Below are 22,107 nucleotides of genomic sequence, written 5' to 3' on the forward strand. Positions count from 1 at the left end.
CATAGTGTGAGTTTTGTTTTTATTAATCAGCATCCTCCTACTCCCAATAAAGAGTGTAAACCTGTCCATCAGGCGCTGCAAGCCAACAGGTGTTCGGGACAGAAGTACCGCGTCATCTGCATAAAGCAGAACAGGGACACTATTACCAGCAACCTGTGGGGCATCAGCTTTAACAGATTTCAGGGCAGAATCAACCCCATTAATAAAAAGACTAAACAGCAAGGGGGCAAGGACACATCCCTGTCTAATCCCTCGTTTAACGTTAAAATTTGGGGTACACTCCCCACCAGCCCCATAGCGAACACATGTTTGCATTTTACTGTACAATCTAGCAAGGAAAAAAATAATTTCTTTGGGGGCACCCATATCTAGCAGAACTGACCACAGGAGAGAATGATTTACCAAATCGAAAGCACTGCTTAGGTCAGCAAAGCAGAGATATAAATTTCCGGGCTTTGCTCTAGTATACTTGCCAATCAACAATTCAAGATTCAGGCACTGGTCTAACGTCCCCCGCCCCCTCCTGAATCCATATTGTGAATCGGCAAGAATCCCATTCTCATCAGCCCACTCTTCTAATCTATATAACAACACTCGACTCATAATTTTAACCGATGAGTCAAGCAGGCTAATAGGCCGATAATTGCAAGCTGATGCCTTATCTCCCTTTTTGTAAATGGGACAATGATGGAATCACCCCAAGAAGGCGGGATCAGAGTGGTAACCGCAGCATTGAGTGCCAAAGTAAGTATTGGTGCCCAGAGCTGCGGCTGAGCCCGGAACACATCAATTGGGACTCCATCTGGCCCCTGGGCCTTACCACCCTTGCTAGATTTAATACTACATTCCACTTCCTTCAGGGCGATGTCTAGAGGCACCACAGGCCAAACCCTTTGGTCCTCGGACGTGTTGATATCTTCCTGAAAGATTGCGGAAAAGTGTTTCACCCATTCCTCACTCCCAACATTGGAGGAGAGCTGTGGGTTATTATCATCTTGGAGGAAAGGGGAGTTAATGGTGGACCAAAATAAGCGGCTGTCAGCAGTTTCTGCAGACTTGGTTAGAAGATCCCAGGCCTCCTGCTGTAGTTCCTTCTTCCTTTTAGATAACGCCTTTTTGTATTCAATTCTTAAAAGTCTGACTCTGTTCTTATCTCTCGGTGTAGGGGCTAGAGCGTGTTTAAGTTGCGAAAGAAGGGACGTACATGTATGGTCAAACCAACCTATCCCTTTTTCGCTTCTAGCCGAACTGGTCCCCGTGAAGATGTTATTGATGATGTTGTTAATGTTAAGAAAATGAGTCATAACAGAGGCAGGCGGACATCCTGGAGTCAGGATAATATCTATATCCACACGGCATTTATTTACAATAATGGGTTCCACTATAGATGCTTTTTCCCCTTTCCACCTTAGCCTGGTCCCATTAGCCCTGTGTGGCTCAACACCCCCCAAAGTCTTTGTTGGCAGTTCTACTCTGCATTCCCATATAGTAATTTGCATAGTGATATAGTTGTGATCACTCAGGGAAGAAGCATCCCTTACCATGGTCAGGCAGTGAGGTACCAGATTAGATGAAACCATAATATGGTCAATTATGGATCCACTATTCCGCCCAATAAAGGTTGGGATGGGACTATCACTACCCCCTAGGTCAGCACTTACTAGCTCAAGGTCGTAGGAAGCCATCACGTTATTAATAGCTTCCCCATAGGCGTGGTGTGGGAAGTGTGCCATGCAATCCCCACTATTGGTTTGAATCCCACATGCCCTCGACGAGGACAGACTGCAAACTGTTAAGTTAAAATCCCCTAGCCAAATATAAGTAAAAGTGCATTTTGCCTCAGATATCAGCTTCATGAGGGCACAATCTAACTCCTCAATTACTTTGTGCCGTAAATTGTTAAAATTATTGTTATAAAAATTTATTAAAAGCACGTCAGTGCCGTCCTTTGTACGGACCCAAAGAATTTGCGAGTGGGGTTCGACTAACAGATGTTTAATAATTGTCAATTTTAGATCCACTGAAATTAGAAAAAGTAAACCTCCCTTTGCCCTACCATGCCTTGATTCAGTAGCTTCTAGACTATAGCATGTATACCCTTCAAAACTTGGTTTGGCAACACACCATGTCTCCTGTAGGCATAAAATGTCATAAGACCTTATAATGCCCTCCCACTCCATTTTATGTGCCTTAGAAGCCCAGCCGGCAATATTCCAACTAACAATTGAAATCCCCATGGTAAGGTCATTATTAGAACTATCCCCTGCATTATTAGGATTCTTGCCTTTGCTACAATGTTCATTTGTGGACCACCCATTATTGGTATCAGCATCCTTCACGGGGTCTTCAGAGATCACAGCAGCATAAGACACGTTTGCCCTTCTACAATTATTGCCCAAGATATCATTAGACTGTTGACTCTCAATGTCCACATTTACCTCACTGGAATTAATCAGAATGGCACCCCTATTGGCATCCCCTTCAAGGCCAAGTCTCCTAGGGAGTCAATCATTCTGATCCAGGGAACTCAGGAGTTGATACCTGTTCTGGACAGGGACTTCGTAAACCATCCCCATCCCCTGGGTTTGTGGAAAAAATCTAACATCATTAGATGGAAAAAAGGGGTTGGATGAAAAAAAACTATCCACAGTAGGTATAGGGTTTGGTGTAGGCAGGAAAAATCTATTACCAGTTGGAGCAAAATTAGGGTTAGGTTGAAAGGATCTCTCGCTATTGGATACAATGTTGGGGGTAAAAGTCCTATCTCTACTAATGGAAGGCGGTAACTTATTAAGATTATTGTAAAAATAGCCCAAAGGACGTGCTGTTACGTCAGTCTCATACTGGGTTATTGCAGCAGCTCTCAATAGGACCGTCGCCACGTGCTGGGGGTGTTTGAAATTAACAATCACGCAGTCTCCCCCACAATTCTTTCTGATGTTACCAACCCATGTAACCCTTCTAGTAGAAAGAATTTGGTCCGAGAAATTGATGGGGAACCCACAGTGTCTATGTAGCCAGTCGACCGTTTTGTTCTTTAACTGCAATTTGTTCTGTACGCTGCCACATGCTACAACCACATATCTTGCGGGACGCAAACAGGCAGACACAACACACAGACACACACGCACAGGGACGGGCATAGAAACGACAGCCACGCATACACATAGGTAAGCACACTCACATGCACACAAACATAGACACATACAGCAGACGCACGCACACACACAAAGGCAGTTGTAAGCGCACGTTTACTCTGACATGCACATAGTGTAGACTTGGTGTGTCTATGGTAGCAGAGTACAGCCCGGGTGGCTTCCTGGTATTCTTCTACGCCCTTGGTGAACCAGTTGTCCCCTGTCTCCTGTCTGTATCGTTTACGTCTGCATTGATTCTCATTCCTATGTTACTTTACAACTAGTGTTGTTTCTGTCACTCATCTGTCGCTATCTCTGCGCGCGTGTGTTGTATCGTCTCTCTGTCTCATTGCTGCTTATAAAGTCTGTTATTCCTCTCGATTTCGTTCAAGTTTTCACACGGCTCTTTTTTACCGCACTCTCTCTTGTCTATATCCCTTTTGGTCGCTTCTCTGACTGTGTAGTTAGTCACTCCTTTCTCTTTCTTGGTAGATTTTTTCTCCATACGTCTGTATTGTCTTTGTTACTTGTGTCTGTCTCTTCTCTGCCTGTGTTTGTTATGTCACTCCTCTCTTTATGATTGTAGCTTGTGCAGCGTGTCACTCCTTTCTTTATGATTGTAGCTTGTGCAGTGTGTGACTCCTCTGTATGATTGCAGCTTGTACAGTGTGTGTCACTCCTCTCTGTATGATTGCAGCTTGTGCAGTGTGGGTCACTCCTCTCTGCATTTTTGCAGCTTGTGAAATGTGGGTCACTCCTGTCTACAATATTGCTGCTTGTGCGGGGTGTGTCACTCCTCTCTGTATTACTGTAGCATGTGCAGTGTGTGTCACTCCTCTCTGTATTACTGTAGCGTGTGCAGTGTGTGTCACTCCTCTCTGTATTATTGCTGCTTGTGCGGTGTGTGTCACTCCTCTCTGTATTACTGTAGCGTGTGCAGTGTGTGTCACTCCTCTCTGTATTATTGCAGCTTGTGCAGTGTGTGTCACTCCTCTCTGCCTCTTTGAGGCCTGTCACTGTGTTAGGCCTCTGACTCCTTTATTTCGCCTTACAGCGTGTAGTTTGTCACTCATTGGTTCTTAAATTGTAGGTACTTTGTATTTCTTCTTGCTCTGCTGATTTTCACGGCTTACTGTCTCCTTGCGGTCTGTGTTCCCTGTCACTCCTCCGTCTCCTTGTTGTCATGTCACTTCTCTCGGTCTCTTCCCTACCTGGCCTGTGCTGGCTGTCAGTGCTGTCTCGTTGCTTCGGATTGCCTTTGCGTTGACTTCCCGGTGTCTTGCTGCGGCCTGTGTCGTATGTCACATATATCGCCCCCCTTGTCCCTCTTGTCTGTCCTTGACCCCCTGTCCCTCCTCTGTGTCTCATTGGCGCTCTGTCCCTCCTCTGCCTCGCGCTGCTCGTGCCACCCTTGTCTGGCTCGTGCGGCCTGCGTTCTCCCTTCCCAGGGCCTGCCATGTCCCTGCTCTCGGTGCCTCCGCTCATGGAATCACCCATCCATGTCCCAAGCTCCTTTTGAGCCCTGCTTCACCACGGCCCCCAAAGCCTGTCAGCCAATCAGCGGCCGGCTGGCCCTGCCAGGCTGCTGCGAAAGGTCCTCGGTGGGATCAAACCAGTTTCAAACGCCTCTGATTGGGGAGGGAGGGGGGCATTAAAAAAACTTCCCAAAGTATCAAAAGTCAGGAGGGAGGAGCGGGCTGCATTCGGCTTCTGTCCCTGGCTGGTGACACTCGCGGAGACGGCGGCCCTCAGCTCCAGCAGGTAAGCTTGGTGCATGGGGGCCAGGAGCCATCCTGTGTGAGGGGCCTGTGTGAGGGCTTGTCGGTGGAACGGCTTGTGTGACAGGAAGAATGGACGCACATATATTCTTTGTTTTTGGCACGGTTACGTGGCACGAACCAGGTGTGGCGGGTGTGTGTGGAGAGAAACCGGTCTCGGAGCCTGTGAGATGTAGGTGAGAATGTGTGTGGCGGTGTGTTGTTGTGTGTGTGCTCCTACTGGTACACGAAGGAGGGAGCTGTATTTGCAGTGACGTTTGTGTGTTGTGTTTTTTAGTGGGAGTTGGGTGTGCTGGCTCCGTGTGCGGAAGTTGTGTCTGTGGTGGTGGGGCCTGTTCATTGTGTACTGAGTGTAGCTGGTGGAAGTAGCCTATAGATACAGGGCTCTATAGGTTGTGTGTGGTGTGACGAGTGTGTATGTATGAAGTGAACAGTTCCTGTTGTGCCAGCTACGAGTTGTGCGGTGTTGTGTGTATGTAGAAACACCTTGAGATGTAGCACAGCCTGTCTCTGTGGGTGGCACTGTTGATCTCTGTGGGGTGCGGCCTAGCCTATGTAATCCCTTGTACCACCAGGGGTTGGTATATCTCCCCGAGCACCCTACCACAGCCCCCAATGCCCTGCTGGTCCCACCAGGTCCTCTCCGAGCACTGACATATGTCTCTTCCCTTCCACCAAGTCTCCCGCGCCTGACTCTGGATTGTACCCCCACTGCTGACCGGGAGCACCCCACCCTGAAGCCACCCCACGCCCCACCTTTGAGGAGACCTGCGCTGGAGGAAACGGGGGCCCCCGTGTTCGCCCTATTCGCCCCCAGGAGCAGAGAGGCAATGCCACACAACATCATCCGCTCAGGTAAGGGGCGCTGGGGGACATGGGTCGGGGATGAAGGCCATGGGTCGTGGGCCCACGGGTGGGTGGGGTGGAAGGGCTTTTGGGGTGCCTTACAACATGGGGTATTACTACATCTGCCTGAAAAAGTGAGCAATGCATTACATTGCGATTCATAATTACTGGTTTTGGTCTTAAACCCTGAACTGTCAAGTATAAAAACTGGTTAAGGCAGCTAAAGCCACCAGGACAGTACTTTTGGCCCAGTATATGAGGGGGTTTATTACTCATATGATAGTGGCAGGGACTGTTACCACTTTGACGTGACGGCCTTCTTTGGTAGAGGAATTGAATGTATCCTGGCATTCGTCTGAATCATTCAGTGTATTACAGTGACAGGGTATCACTGCCCACTTCCGGGGTGAGAGATGGGATGCAAGGTGTGGGGGCAAGGGTGAAGAAAACCTTTAGATGCCGAGTCAGTATGACAAACTTTTTTAAAATTTAAATTGCTACACGCGGCTCTTTTATTTTTTACAAGGAGTGTGAAGATGTTTTTCTTCTTATGAGGCCCTGGCTACTGTAAACGAAGAATGGTCGTATGAAAACTATAAAAAAATAACGTGAATTGCAAGTGAAATATGGGGTGGAAGTTCGAGTGTGGTCTAGCGGGGGTGTGTGATGAATATTCCCATGTGTTTATATAAATGTTCGCCCTTTGACTCGCACGTTTTACGGGTTTTTAAAGTCTGCGTTTCTTACTAAAATTGCGAACAATCATGACAGAATAGGACCTTCAACATGTGATTTATTTAACCTTAAAATTGTTTTGGTCTGTTATTAGTAATGTGGATTTTTTTTCAAATGTTAAAACACATAGGTTTTATATAGTGAAACAGCAAGGCCGGTGATAAATAAAAAAGGCATTTTTGCAGCGTGTGAGTATATTTCACTTTGCGGTGTGCCTGTGTTAGCAGTGTACACACTCGCTCATGTAGGTCACTAGATTGACGGTAAAAGTAAATGGCGGCGGCGTGAATGCAACTGGTGTCTGTGAGGCGTGAGCACGCGCTGAGTCCAGTGCATTGCTCTTGGTGGTGTTTACTGGCGGAAGTGGAAAGGAGCTGGTGACAGGTCAATGCTATGGTGGACTGGCATCGGTCTAAGGGGGCAATGGCAGGGGAACAGGGTTGTGCTGAGGTAACTGGGCAGTTTGGGGATAACACGGAAGCGAAAGGGTCACGCGACAGCACGCGGAATGGAATGTCAGGGCAGTTCCGGGTTTAGAGTGACAGGCGGCTGGGACTGCAGAGGGCTCTGGTTTTAGGTGACAGTGCGGGGCTGAGGGTGACTGGGCAGTGCTGGGGTCACAGGGAAGTGACAGGTACATTGGACAGTACCCGGCTCGGAGTGGCAGGGTAGTGTCTGTGGAGAAGGGGGTGCTGGGAGTGGAGTGACTAAGTTATACCGGAGGTAACGTGATGGCTTTAGGGCGACATGGCAGTTCTGGGATTGGGCAATCGGTGATATGTTGGGGTTAACCGGGCAGGTCTCGGTGTTGGGTTCACAGGCAGCTCTGGGTGTAGGGTGGCAGGGCAGTGTTGGGTTTGGGGTAACAGGAGAGTGCTGGTGGAACAGGGAAGTCCTGACATTAATGGTGACAGGGTAGAGGTGAGGGTCATAGGTCAGTTTTGAGTGTGGGATTCACAGACAGCGCGAGGCAGTGGTTGGGCCTTGTGACAGGCAGTACGGGATGTTGGTTGACAGGACAGTGCTGGGCAGTGATAGGGTAGTACTGAATCAGGAATGACAGGCACTGGCGGACGGTGGGTTGGGACGGCAGAGCAGCTCAGGAGATTAACCGATTAACAGGGCAGTGAGATGGTTTAGGTGACAATGCAGTGCTCGAGTGGCAGGCCCGTAGTTAGAAAGGATAGGGCAGTGTGAGTGTAAAATTATTTGGTCACAGGACAGAGCTGTGTTTGGGTGACAGGCCTGGGCTAGCGGTTAGGCGCAAAACCTGGATTGGGTTTAGCGTTATAGGGCAGTGTTGAGTTTCGGTCGATAGGGCAGTTCTGAAAAGTGGCTCAGCATGGCTGGGCCTGAGTGGCGGGCAGTCCTGAGTGGGTCAGAGGCAACCCTCGGATTACAGGGCAGTGCTGGCCTTTGGGTTTGAGGCCTTGAGAGTGACGGGCGGCACTGGGTTTGGGGTGCCAGGGCTAGGCTGTGGGAGGGAGCAGAGGCTTTTGTGGGTCTAGGCTGGGATTTGGAGGCTACGATCAGTGCTGGGCTTCTGGGGCAGTCCCAGGTGGGTGTCACAGGCAGTGCTGAGCCTGCAGCGACGGGCCGGTTAGAGAGCAGAGCCTTGGGTGGCAGGTAGAGGCAGCAGGTCCCAGTCAGAGCGGGGTCACAGGCCTGCCATGGCCCGGGGGGTCCCAATCTGCTGGGATTGAGGTAGAAGGCCTGTCCGGAGGTCACAAGCAGCGTTCAGCCTCGGCTGTGGAGCCAGGCCGGGTGTCAGGCGATGACAGGTTTAGGGTGACAGGCCCCGGACGGGTGTCACTGGCAATGCTGGGCTTATGGAGAGTAGCTTGTGTGTTGGTGAGGGTCACAAGCAGTAGTGCGCTTAGGGCGTGTAGGGTGTCATAGGTAGTGGTGAGCTTGGGGCGACACTCGGGGTTTCCCGTAGGGTCTCCAGGCAGCGCGAGGCCTCGGGTGACAGCAGGCCCGAGCTGTAGGCGGGCGGGGTGGTGGCGGCGACAGCTCCCCGCGCAAACACACACAGTCATCCGTTAGCCCCGCTGACACCAGCTGGGAAGGGGCCAGCGGACCGTGAGCCCAGGAATAATGACCCGCACTCGGGGAAAATTGATATTGCTTTTTGTAAAAGCGGGAAGTGGATATCGAGGCTGAATAAAGAGACAGGTGAATCCATACAGAGGCGAGAGAGCTGTAACTCCCGGCTCAAGTGGGCCCGAGGAGCACAGGTGCGTGTGTCCGGAGCCGGGAGGGGCTCCCACAGCCTGAGGTCCCTCCACCCCGTGAGCCCACGGGAGGAGAAGACATACCTTTACGCGCTGTCAGTGGCAGTGATGATGATGATGAGGACTCATATTATTATTGTTATTGTGGTCGACATGGACATCCAGCAGTTACACCAATGCTTTTGTTATGATTACTAGTAGTGGTAGTATTTATGGTGACGTGGTCATCGTTAACATTACGTTACCACTGGTTTTATTATTTTTTAATTATTTTTCTTCCTCTTCTTCTAATTATCATAATTATTGTAATTTTTATTAATAATAATACTATTGTTACATACTGTGAAAGCGTGTGCTGTGGTCTTATAATGCATTTGAGGGTTCCTGTTGACTCGGCAATAAAGGACGAATCGGAGGGCCAATACTTTGTAAATGCCACCAGAAATCCAAACGTATTGCACATGACGCTTTATTTTTTTTATATTACATGTATTTATAAACAGAAAAATGTTCCCTGAAAACAGTACTGCAGAATACTGTAGAATATGTTCATGCAGAACACCAATTACACAACTCCCCTATGTTTGAGATCTGTATTTCACAGAGATTGTTTCATTCTCACACTATATGGAAAATAATTCACGGATATGACATCGAACCCGCTACTGACCGTGCAAGAAGAATAACCACGGATATATATATTACGATATTATCATCGTAATTGTAAAATGAATTATTCTTTTTGCCTGTTACTGCTGCAGTGTTTTCATTGTGTGAGCTTGAGCATATCACCTAGAAGCCCACACAAGGAAATGGGTATGTTTCTTTGTTGATGACGTCATATACAGAATGCAAAATCCGCTCATGACGAACCAGGAAATAGAAAGAAAATCGCATTGATAGACTGTGCTTACTCTCTTGGCGAGCGCGCGCGCGTGTGCGAACGCACAAAGACACACGCAGGTGTGTTTACAACACTCAATATAGGGGCATTCTGGAGAAAAACAATCTAATATGGCTCACTTTTCCACACAGTTGTGTTTTCACAAAAACGAGATCGGTCGGCAGTGTACTACAACTTTATTACACTGCTCCTTGCTCTTTTGGGCGAGGCTGCACGCCTGAGTTACTCTAGTTATATGGAGCATTTTTTGTTGTTGTTGCTAAAAATATACACAGCTATTCTGGAAAATTGAAAACGCACGTTTCTCGAGGTTACACTATAATCCCAATTTCTTCGGTTGCGATTTACAGTAGAACACTTCATGCCTTTCCCGAGCCCCGTTGACCAGTCTGTGACCGACTTGGACAACATGAGCGCCATGTTTACACGTCCAGCAGGGGTCCTGAGTCCGGGGAAGAGCAGCGCGTGGGCTGTACCAAACGCTGGGCAGGGGGGTTGGACCTGTTCACGCCAAGGGACCCCAGTGGCTCGTGCACACTGGGTGCACTGCAACAGTGTTTGGTAATGTGGTATGTGGGTTGGAGGGTGAATAACCAGTACATTTTGTCCTAAGAGGCCTTCCATTGGGTTGACGGGCATGGGGCTTCAAACCCCCCTCCTTCGTTTGTTTATTTGCCCAACATGCCGCCTGTGTCTTCCTGGGGTCATTAGCGCCGGATTAGTTCAGCCCCTGAGGGGCATATTTGCGGATTTATATAGAGAGAAAGAGATACACTTCCCTCATTGATCTCGGCCAGCGGCGCGCGCCCGGATCAATATTTCAGACAAATATGAAGTTCCACTTGTGTAAACCAAGCATTAGTCCTCATCAGAGGGGTCAGGGCCAAGGCGCCCGGCAGCGCCATCCATCTCCCGCCTGCTAATGTCGGAGGAGCTATAGACTGCTCATATATAGAGCTTGTTTGTCAGAGCTGGGCGAGAGGAGGGGTGTGACAGGGTTTATATTGTGGCCAATTATAGAGAGAGTGGCCTCGACTGATTAATATAAATGGGCCCCTTCCAGTCCTTTATATCTACACACAGACACTCTACTAATGCGCACCCTGTGTGTTGTTGTTGTTATATGTACCTCTGTCATATATATATATATATATATATATATATATATATATATATATATATATTTCCCCGGGAAATTAATTTGTATCGCCATTATTGCAGTTTCCTTTGCACGTTATCTCAGTTATGTGGCAAATGGGCAACATTTTGCAGCTCGTTCTCTCGCAGTATTATTTTCACCCATTTAAAGTAGAAAGAAGATGTTGTGTAATATCTGAAAAGTATGCGGCAAATGCAGTAAATACATAATTATGTGGTAAATACTGCAGCCAGAGATTCGCATAAATCCACCAGCCTTCACCGTTCTTCGGCGTTTTATCACCAATTCTTTCATTACTAAAACCTAAATATTCTAATTTTAGTCTGTGCTCATTTTAAGCTGCACTTTGAAGAGAGAAAAGCTTTTTTCTAGGACTCTACTCCAAAATGAACATGTGATTTAAAAAAAAATACCTAATGGGTAACCTTAATGTGACGTCGTCCTATATTGCCATGTCCGGGTTCTAGACATTCACAAATCATTCTATCTTTTGACTCATTGTTTATGGTGATATATATACATATATATATACACACACACACACACACATATATATATATATATATATATATATATATCTACATACGCGCACACACACACATATATATATATATATACATATATATATATATATATATATATATATATATAATATGTCTTAATTTATTTGGCATTGGCAGCAAATCACTGCTAACATTTTTATTGTTATTCTATCACTTCAAAGGGGTAATGAATATAAAATAAAAGCCATTGGTCATAAGTTCATGGAATGGAATGCTGCTAGTATACATGCTTTTCCTATGGATTAAGCGGCGCCGTGCACGCGTGTTAAATATACACGGACACGGTGATATTGTTTTTATTGTTTTAGCTACTTTATACTTTACAATAGGTAGCCCTTACATTATGAACAAAAAAAACATATACAAAAACACGATTGAAGAGCTCCCGGCGTTCCCACTCAAACGGTTACTTTCGGATGGATCTCACCCAGTGCCTTTTGGTCCGGCTAGAACACTCTTCTTCGGTTACGGCAGCACTTCAAGGCTGCTGTATGGTGCGACAACTGAAAAATAATCCAGCGCGTGCCCTGTGGCCTCGGGTCAGCACCCCCCAGCCCAAGAACACCCCTCTTTAAATAGGTCAGAAATGACACGGAATCTCTCACATAGCCGCCCACCTCCCCAGTATCAGCTCTCCATCAATGTTATTATATGTGATCACAAATATACAAGCATGTGTACTCTAATGACCACAAGTCTGCTGGAAACTTATATTGTATTCCATCTAATAGAGAAAACGAAATGTAGCTCAAAGGGACACATGCAAATGTATTTATTTTAAGTACTTACGTGTATCTGTATAGCGCTTACTTTGATCTGCATTGTCAAGTAGCGCTTAGACAATCTGGGAGTTATAGCAGTAGTTCACCGCCTGAGTAATGGGACGCTTTATGTAAAGAACTAAGAAATAAGTGAATAAGTAAATAAGACGCTCTTCCTGTTGCGGGTCGTTTACCTACCCCCGCCCCATATTGTTTCCTGATCTCCAGGTGTGTAGAAGTGTTTTCTGGCGGAAAAACGTCGCTAATCTCGGATTTTGTAATACTAAATAGATAGATATTTAAATTGCAAAAAATATATACATTCAGGTGACATCTTGTGCCTTGTTTCACGAATAAAAAAGCACGATACCCCTCGTGCCACCACACAAGGGGCTTCGCTCGTGTGTTTTTTTGTGGTCCAGTAAAAAGGGCGAGAGAGGCGCCAAACGGGAGCACGAAACATATTCGTTGATATTACATTTCAAAACTTCGATACAAGTTACCTATCTCGGTTAGTTGGCGACAATTTAATCAGAAACCACTGTTATCTTTAATAATCCACATACATTTGTCAGCACCTGCGGCGATGGTTGGTGGGAACCACAAAGTCCCCGCCCCGACCTTCACCCCACCCCGTACAGGTAGAGGCATAATCCTTAGCTTATCACGCAGTTTAAAGGAATGCCCGAGACTATTGCTGAACTTCCTTAATGTAAAATATGTTCCTTTTTTTATCAGTGACCATGTGACCCGCTAAGAGTTCAGCGGTACAATTATTTTTGTGAATGTTTGGGAATTTTTAAAGTTGTATTTTGTAAGTATTTTAGCGATTTTATGTACCTCTATGCACACACACCTTCGATCACTGTGAGAAATTGTAGAATTTTCCAAATAAACTGAATCTTAAATTGTTGATTTTGTGTTGGTGCAGGGCAGTCACTTATTGGCTGTTGAGAATGGAAAGATTCATATGCCATTAAATATGGGCTTTCGATCAGTGATTATTTTTTTATCAATGATGTACATATATCGTGCCAATGAGTTTGCAGTAAATGTTATTGTCTCTAGAAGTAATGAAGCGCATGAAGATTATAGGTGTGTGATCCTGGGCTTAAACATATTCTTGGGTTCACGTCCTGGCTTTGACTGTGACAAACATAATTGTGTAGTTTTTGGCAATTCGCTGTATTTCACAGTGCCTCAGGCTGTGCGCGTTTTAGTTGTTCCAAGACATAATTAGCCGATTTAAAGAAAATATGTACAAAATGGTCTAATGGTCGTGAAATTGAATTTTGGGGTATCTTTGTGAATTTCCCAAAAAAACAACTACAGGGCCACAGGCACTACAAAATGGAGTGTAGAGTGTGGGGCAGGAGGAAGGGACACAAAGGGAGTTTGAAAATGTTTATAAGGCCCGTGTTTGGTGACCATCCGATCCCAGGCACCTCAATGAGCATTAATTAGCAGCTAATTGAGGCGTCCTCTGAACGGCGCAGATGAGTGTCTGCCCGGCCCCTGGCGCTTTCACTGCAGCGCTGACGGATGGGCGCTCGCCCCTCCGACTGGCAGCTTTTCATGCCACTTTGGAGGAATTTATTTCGCCTCTGTCACATGAAACAGATTTTTTATCTGCTCATAAATCAGGGGCTTCTCTTCCTTGGGAGGGGGTTAATTAATTGTCAGATGTCAGCCACAACATTTGTGTTTAAAGAACGTTTTTACGAGCTCAGATAGTGAGCGGATAAGAGCTAGGAGTTAATTAAACGCATTTTGGGACAGGGGCAAATGGAGAGGGGGGGGGAGCAGAGAAGGGTGGTATGTGGGGAGGACCGCGGAAGATCTGTTGTGTGGGTGTAAAAAGAAAGGAAAAGCATGGAGAGGCGCGTGAGGTGGCGGGGTGTCCATTAGAGCACAGGTGAGGCCAGGGGGGTACGTGTCCACAATTTGGGGGGCCATGTTCACAACAGAGGATATTGAACAGAATTAAGAAGCATGTCCACTGACCCCTGCAGGAAACGCGGAAACATGTCCACTGACACCGGGCAGGAAGCTTGAGCGGGTGCACGGACTCTGCTGGGACGAGTCTGCGCACTGAGCCCATCACGTGACACCCCAGCGGAGGGTTGAACTGAGTCCCGCAGAACATATGTACTGAGTCTGACCACGTGTGTCCGAGCAAGTCTTACATCTATTGGTGTCTATGTACGTTCATCCCTTCCCTGATTGGCTATTTATGTCCGTCTGCCTACCCCGGTGTCACTGCACATGCTGCACCATTTATAGTTTCTCCCCTGCCTGTCTTATCTCTCTATTTAGTTGCCTGTCCATTGTCTTTTTAGCTCCCTAGTTGTCTGTCCCCGGCAGTCTTCCTGACTATCTCTCTGTATGCATTGGTCAGTTAGTCTTTCACTGTCTCTTCTCTGTCTGTCTGTCTATTTTACTCCATAGCTGTCCCCCGGGCTGGCTATCTGCAAGTATCCTTCAGTCGCTCTGTCTGCCTTTTGTTTCTGTCTGTCTCCCTATTTGTCTGTCTCTCCCCCTCTTTCTGACTGCCTTTATTTCTTATCTCAAAACAAAACTACTTACAAAAAAGTCAGGGTCATAATAAACATCAGCTAAAAAGGTCAGGTGTCAACTACATGGTTACACCCCCCAAGTACACTGACGTGCTGAGGTTTCTGGGTAGGGGGCATTGTTAAAGATGTCTGTTATGTGTTGCCATTGGCTTGTGGTTGTTTACTTTCTAATATTAATTTTAGGTATTTTGCATTTGGTGGTCTGCTTGTTTGACGTTCGGTTTGACGTGAACTTCAGGAGCGTGATGTGTCGAAGTGAATTATTTTTGACCTCACTATCACAAGTTCAAGCCAGGTGCAGTGTGTATGCAGAATACCGGGTGTATAAACTTCCTTCAAAGTGTAACACCAACACTAATGACAATAAAAAAGTAATAACAAAAATAATAATCTGAACAATATTTTTAGCACATCACACTGCGGTGTATTTAATCCCTACATGTGGTAAATCAGGGCTGTTTCTTTTTTTTCTTCTTTTTTTAATTCAGTACATTTTTTATTGAAATTATATATACACGGTGCATTACACTTACATGGGTAGCAATTAGACGAGAGGCAGAAGAGACGATTGGCTGCCTGATGCATCATTCCGCCTCCCATGGAGTGCTTGCATTGTAGTGCCCGAGGCACAACTTTATATCTCAGAAGTATATTACATTCTTAATCTCACAGGTGCATTATACACTGTAACTTTTTTTGTTTTGTTCATTTACTGCAGCAGGCTTTTTTATGTTTTAGTCCGGACTCGAAATGCAAGCCAGAGCTTATTGGTTTTGCCAATGCTTGAGTTAAAATGCATCTTCACTGAAGACTTGCAGTACTATTGAAACATTATCTTTTTTAAATACCCAGCCCAGAGTCCATTTATTACGATTGTTGATTACGTGGAGCAGCCAAGACACATGGTGGTCGGAGCCTTCAGTGAGCTATAGGGCCCACCCCTCCCTCAACAATGGCATTAAATACCATATTACACTCTGCACACATCTCTCATAGCAGAGCGTTCTGCTGTGTGTGTTTATTAGAAGACAAGGAATTAAACCACAACCAGGATGCAGCAGTGTAAATGTGTGCAGTGAAGTGTGACATCTCTTTGCAGAGACCTTGTGACTTACAGGAGTGTCGTTTCCCTGTGTATAGTAACTGGAACCATGCCATCCGTGAGGCAGTAAGGTTCTGGGACGTTTTCTTAAGAGAATTTTGCTGTACTGTGATAATAAAATGGAACTTAACCTTAGTAAGAAATTTGTGACTGTCTTTTTATTTGTTCACCTGCTCTAAATAACGTATTTTTGTGATTTATTTATTTTCCTTGCCATGAAATGAAGACAGACAGACAAACAAACAGAGAGACATACATATAGATAGATAGATAGATAGATAGATAGATAGATAGATAGATAGATAGAGATAGAAAGACAGAGATAGATAGACATAGATAGATAGATAGATCGATAGATAGATAGATAGATAGATAGATAGATAGATAGATAGATAGACAGACAGACAGAGATAGATAGACAGAGATTGATAGATAGATAGATAGATAGATAGATAGATAGATAGATAGATAGATAGACAGATAGACAGATAGACAGATAGATATGTAATGACAGTGAAAATAAATGTGGCACAATAGCCCATATTATTTGGGGCAACTGAACTAATATTGAGGCATGCATACATTTGTCGCTAGGAAATGTTTGTTGCAGCAATTATTTCCCTACACAATGTACTGATTACCTAAATGCAAAAATCAAATCAAGAAAGGCATAAGGATTCAGGGTGAGTCAACACTTCCCCCCCCTTACCAAGGCCCATGCCACGTGGGCAGCCACAAGGAGCTTGTGGCATTACATTTATATTAAAATAATTAAAGATATTGCAGAATTTGTAATACGTGATGGATTCTCAAATCTTAGACCCTCCCTCAATCCCTCGACCTCCATTGGGTCACAAAATTCACTAATCCAGCACTCGAAATGAGAATCCTGAAAATAAAAAAATAATTTGGAGCACTTCTGCTGCGCTTGGCTCGTGGCCTTTGGCTGTGTGTAGCAGGGTCTGGCTGTCCACAATGAGTGGGCCCTGTGGCCATTCTCTGCTGCTCAGGGGGCCAAAGGTTATTTGCAGTGGGGGTATGCCGCCTGTAGTAGTTTATCAACAAGGAACTGTTTGATGTGGTATATGATACAAAAAGATACAATTTACTAAGAAAACAAAGGTTAAAATGAAGTTATGGTTAGATTTGGTTATGTCTCCTTAACGTATGCAGTTATAACTACAAATTAACACCAAAAGCTTCTGAAATTCGCAAGTCATGGTTAGGGCCTCAATCCATCACTCCCACAGCATCTATGCAAGCCATTACTTGCACATCAGATGCAATTCTTAAGACCACACAATATTTACAACATTAACTAATACCATCTAAAGGCAACATGAAGTTAAAAAGCAACACATTCTCAAACCAATACATAATACTACATGTGTAGCCATCTCTTCCAAAGTGGTAAAGGGAATGGGATATGTAATCTTGTGTAACATTATTTACATTTGTGATTCTGTCTGCCGTATTACGGTTGAGGCCAGCACTGCATTCGGTGGCTGAGTTACGGTGTGCATGGCTGTAGTGCCAGTTATTGATTTTGGTACTAACCATAACCTGCTCATTTCAGTGGTTTGGGGGTTTTAATTTGTAACCATAACTCTACTTTAACTTTGCGAGTGTGTGCCCGCGGACGCGTCATTGGCGTAACGAAACTTGAGGGGCCCCCCTGCACCCTGCAAAGTACATTAAGTGCCCCCCTTCGGACTCACGTGGGAGCTCTCAGGCCAGGGTCCTGTGCTGAGGGCCCCCCTGGAGTTCCAGGGGACTTTGTTACACCCCTTGCACGCGCTGGCATGCACACGTTTGCACAGAAAGGGAGGCAGAGAGGAAAGCTCAGGGGGGCAAAGAGAGAGTTCTTTCCAACTGTGTACCATGGTCCTGTAATGCCATCAAACTTCCGGTTACAAGATGCTAAGCGGGCTCATGGTTCATAAATGTCACCGGACCCTCGAAGTGGCATTATTTAGCACCACAATACACATGCTACTAGGGATATATTTTTTTTATGGGGCAGGTATTATATCTTTTTTACTTTGTCTCAGTTGAAATCCTTGAGTCAGTGCAATGCTATTGTTCCAGTACATTATGAGTTTTGACATAGATCAATGCCACATCTGTGAGAGCAAACTCACAACAATTAATCATTTTATTTTAACAGATTTATCCCCCACGGGGATGGGAGGGGGAAGAGGAGTCGAAGCAGCATGACGCTGTGGTATGAGGGAGATCTGAAGCTTCCACAACCCCTTGAAAAGTATCCCTAAACCCAATAGAAGTTTGCCAGCGCATTCGTAACAAAAATAATTCAATGATAAAAATAATTGCAATGTTTGAAAAGTTACATTGGGTAATGTGAGTGATGAAAGGCAACACTGAGCATTCATTTTCTTTAAGATTTCTTTAAAAAATATATGACCTCAACTCGAGTGAAGTGCGTTTAACATTTCGCTACCTCAGAATATATATTTATTTTACCATACTCAAGTTAATGTGATGAAAATTCAACACAGTTTGTAGTTGTGGATTTTTGATTGAAGTTGCTCTGGTCTGTGCTCACTTGAAATGTGTGTCTCGCTTGCAGTGGGTTCTGTGGCATAGATTTATGAGGATGAGCTAAAAATAAACACTGAATATCAGCCTTTGCCTGCCTTACTTAAGGGCATTGCCTTCAAGCCTCATTGCAATGTTTTAGCTTTTTCACACTAATTAATCTTCTACAAAAATAAGTGTGATAAAATATTATGATGCTGTTTTGGTAAACAAAAATAAAGTTTTTAAAGCCTGAAAAGGGCTGGGATGATAAAGTTTGAAGCTAGCAGCATATTCAGATTGTTCCAGTGTATAAAATTGTTTTTGTAAAGTGTCCAAAAGTGCACCTGGACGCTGACCCGGAAGTTACTGCAGCTGCAAAAGAGCAACCTGGGGTTTTTGCACCAAGTTCTGTTTCCTTTGGGCCTTCTGACATTTCCTTGTGGGAAACTGGGGTCCTCATCTACAAGAAAATCTTGTAGGGCGGCGCCGCACGCTAGTTAGCTGCGCCGTGCTGCTTCATTTTCAAACCAAAGGGATGCGTTGTATTCACAACAATATGACGCATCTCTGTGCTTTCCCCTGCGCTGGTGCACAATTGGCTGCCATGCACCAGCACAGGCACCCTTGTATCTTGTTACAAGGGTGTCTGCGCTGCGGGATGATAGTTTTTGTGCAGGAAGGGACACCTTCCTGCACAAAACAATAATTAATGGTATTTACCTCTTTCTATGCGTGCTGCAGAATGCAACATGCATAGAATGAGGGAAAAACAAAGCCAAATAAACGTTTTTCTCCTCGTTATGCCATTCCCACGCCCGCCCAGGGTAGGCGTAGGATTCCGACCCATTACCAACTTTGAAAAATGTTGTAAATCTGAGAATGCGTCAAGTTCGATAGAAACAGCAACACTCATGGAATGTCCCTGTCACGCTGAGTAATGCGTGAAAGAGGCCCATATTTAAAGGACCATGAAAAGTTAAGCGGGGTGAACTTACGTGGCCTTGTAAATATGGAATGCCCATTGCGCCACTAGTGCGTTAAAAAAAGTGATGCACCGGCAGCAAAATGGACTTGTAAATAAGCCCGTGGATAGGGTTTTACGGCTGGATGTTCTGCCATAAACCAGTCCTGAAGTGCTTAGGGTTGTGCTCTGTTTGAGCCCTTAAAAAAAAAATTACCTTGGGGAGGAGCACTCCACCCCAAAATTAACTGGATAGATTGCTTGCTCACATGCTACAGTCTGAATCCGGTTTGAACTTTTTTGGAGGGGTAGGCTTGGGTTCTCATTCCACCCTCTTTCCAAGGATTCATCTTCTCGAATATATGTGACTTAAATGCACTCATATCACATACCTTCGCCTCTCATCACCATCATCCCTCCTGTAATGCCCATTGACACTGCTCCTGTGCACTGCTTCTAGGTGAGGTCGTAAGGGGGAACAGATATCTGGAGATGTGACTAGTATGGCATTTCAGAAAACATTACATAAAATTATGAGAAATGCACATCTGGCACGTAGCACCATATTTTATCACGAAATGCATCCTTCTGTCCATGCACTTCATGGTAAAACAATTAAACAAGTACTACAAGTGCTGTGAACAATGGTCACTCCCGTTCTTTTCGTTCATGCTGTTACCGGAACCCGGCGATGGGATTTTTACCTGAACAAACTTGTAATTGCACCGTGGTGTAATGGTGTAATTCTGGGAATTTTGCTTAACAAACTTAATCCGAAATGGCAGAATTTTTCCGGGTTTACTCTGGCATAACAAAACATTTTCCTGGGCCTAAATGTGACCCACCCCAAGGGGTTCATTGGCTGGGCTTAGGCAACGCAGAGTGGCCCAGCAAGAGGAAGAGAAGGTCAAAGGAGTGATAAGAAAGTGTGAGGGGTCAAAGGTAGAGCATGGAGAGTGATCCAGAATGTTGTCAGGCTGTTCAGAGTTAATGTCTGCATTTTCCTGGGTCGAGTCACTGAGCCATACATGATGTATTCTCTTTGTAATGTCATGGAACTCCTATCCTATGTGTTGTAATCGCGTATGTTTTTTGATGTCATAAAAGAGAGCTTTGCTGAAATAACGTCCTGTTGTGATGGCAGTAATTTCTCTTGTGATATGACAGCCTCCCAGGGTTCCATTCAGCTACTTTCGTGTTGTGTTAAAAGGCAATTTTAATGTAATGGAGACCTGTCGTGATGGCAGCGATGTCTGTTGTGATATCACTGGTTTCCTTTGCTGTGTCACAGAACCCTTTTGTGATGTCAGAAGGTCATATTGTGATATCAGTAAATTTCTTTATCATGTCACAGAATCCCTGTGTGCTTTCAGGGGCTCCCACAGTGAGCGAGTGAAATGGATTTGAAGTGCTTCCCATGAACTTAATTCTCTCTGTGTTTGTCTTGCTGAGGGAAGGATAGTATAGTAAAAGGCTCAGTGTGGGCGAGTATCCACTTCCAGTGATTCACCCAGGCGTGGACGTCGACGGAAAATACTTTCTGGAGCACTTTCTGGAGTCAGGAACCCTGAAATAACAAATGTTGGCACTCACAATTAAATCTAATATATTCGATAGAGACCTAGTAGACTTAAGTCCTACGTCACTTCTATAGGATATATTATTCCAATGCGCAGAGCCTATTGGGAATATAGGAACTTCACTACAACCTAGTTATACTTATTATGGTGCACCGCGTGATTGCTAGTCCTGCACTGATCTCACTGTACACCTCACATTACTCATTAGTCAGGCTAGGATCACCATACACTGAAAGTGCTATTAGATCGTAATCTGGTTTCTAATGATATATTGTAGAGTGTAGGTACAACTTTGTGCTGGGGTGGTGAGCCGATTTTTGTGTGGTGAGCACAGAGGCCCACTTGTGTGTGTGTAGCTTCCTTCTTTTTCAGTTGATTCGGAACTTGATCCATTTATGGATGTAGACATAGACGCAGATATATTTCTCCACACATCCAAAGCGTCCCGTCGGCGTAAAACAGAGAGCACTTACAGGTCCTTGCTCAAGATGTAATTTTATTCGTGCTAAGAACCCACCCCCGGACTGACAGACGCGTTTTGGCAATCTGCCTTTCTCAATGTCCATATTTATATATATCTCAGTAAGTAGCTTTACTGTGGGCCGATATTGCCATCAAAGGGTTTTGGTGACATTTAAAAACCGTAAAGCTGAAGGCTAAGTTATTTATAAATGTCACTTGAACCCCTCAATGGCAAAGTAGGACCATATTACGCATACTACCTACAATATAATTGTTTTTGTATTCAACTTTTTCTTAACTTATTTCAATACTCTTTAGAACCATTTGGAGCATATAAGCATCAGGAGTTGAGTTGCTATTTATTGTTTGCCTGAGACTGCAGATATGTCTATTTATGTTTTGAGAAATGTGTGTTCCTGTGGGGTTAATGTGCTAATATTTAAAATGTGTTTTATGCAAATTATATTTGTCATGCCAAGCTCAATGTAAGGAAATTAAAATTGCTTTCTAAAAGATGCTTTTATATTATTGCTCATTGACACTATATAGTAGCTTTAACAAGAGATATTTAAAGAACGCAAGTAAGTACAATACAGGACAGTGTGACTATTTTGTTGGCAGGTTTCTGCGTTTATGATTATTTTCACACATTGAGGATGAGTCTATGTTAGAAGCTTGATCAAAGCTGGGCCTGCAACTGTGAGCTTGTCAGGTGTGCTGATAAGTTGTTTAAGCGCTGTATTGTCATTTTTAATGCGTTCTTTTTTA

The 22,107-nt window shown here is 44.8% G+C and overlaps 1 protein-coding gene across 1 annotated transcript in view; it reads left to right on the forward strand.

The window, feature by feature from the left end:
* Window positions 1-4,832: 4,832 nt before the first annotated feature.
* PAX8 (paired box 8) overlaps window positions 4,833-22,107 on the forward strand; it is a 127,431-nt gene continuing 110,156 nt past the window's right edge. The window contains exons 1-2 of the mRNA XM_086943386.1: window positions 4,833-4,898; window positions 5,595-5,770. Coding sequence (XP_086799512.1) covers window positions 5,746-5,770 — 25 coding nt within the window. The 5' untranslated portion in view covers window positions 4,833-4,898; window positions 5,595-5,745. The remainder of the gene's footprint in view (window positions 4,899-5,594; window positions 5,771-22,107) is intronic.

The sequence above is a fragment of the Lissotriton vulgaris genome, chromosome 11 (genome assembly GCF_964263255.1).
Source record: "Lissotriton vulgaris chromosome 11, aLisVul1.2, whole genome shotgun sequence".
In the NCBI taxonomy this organism is placed as follows: Eukaryota; Metazoa; Chordata; class Amphibia; order Caudata; family Salamandridae; genus Lissotriton; species Lissotriton vulgaris.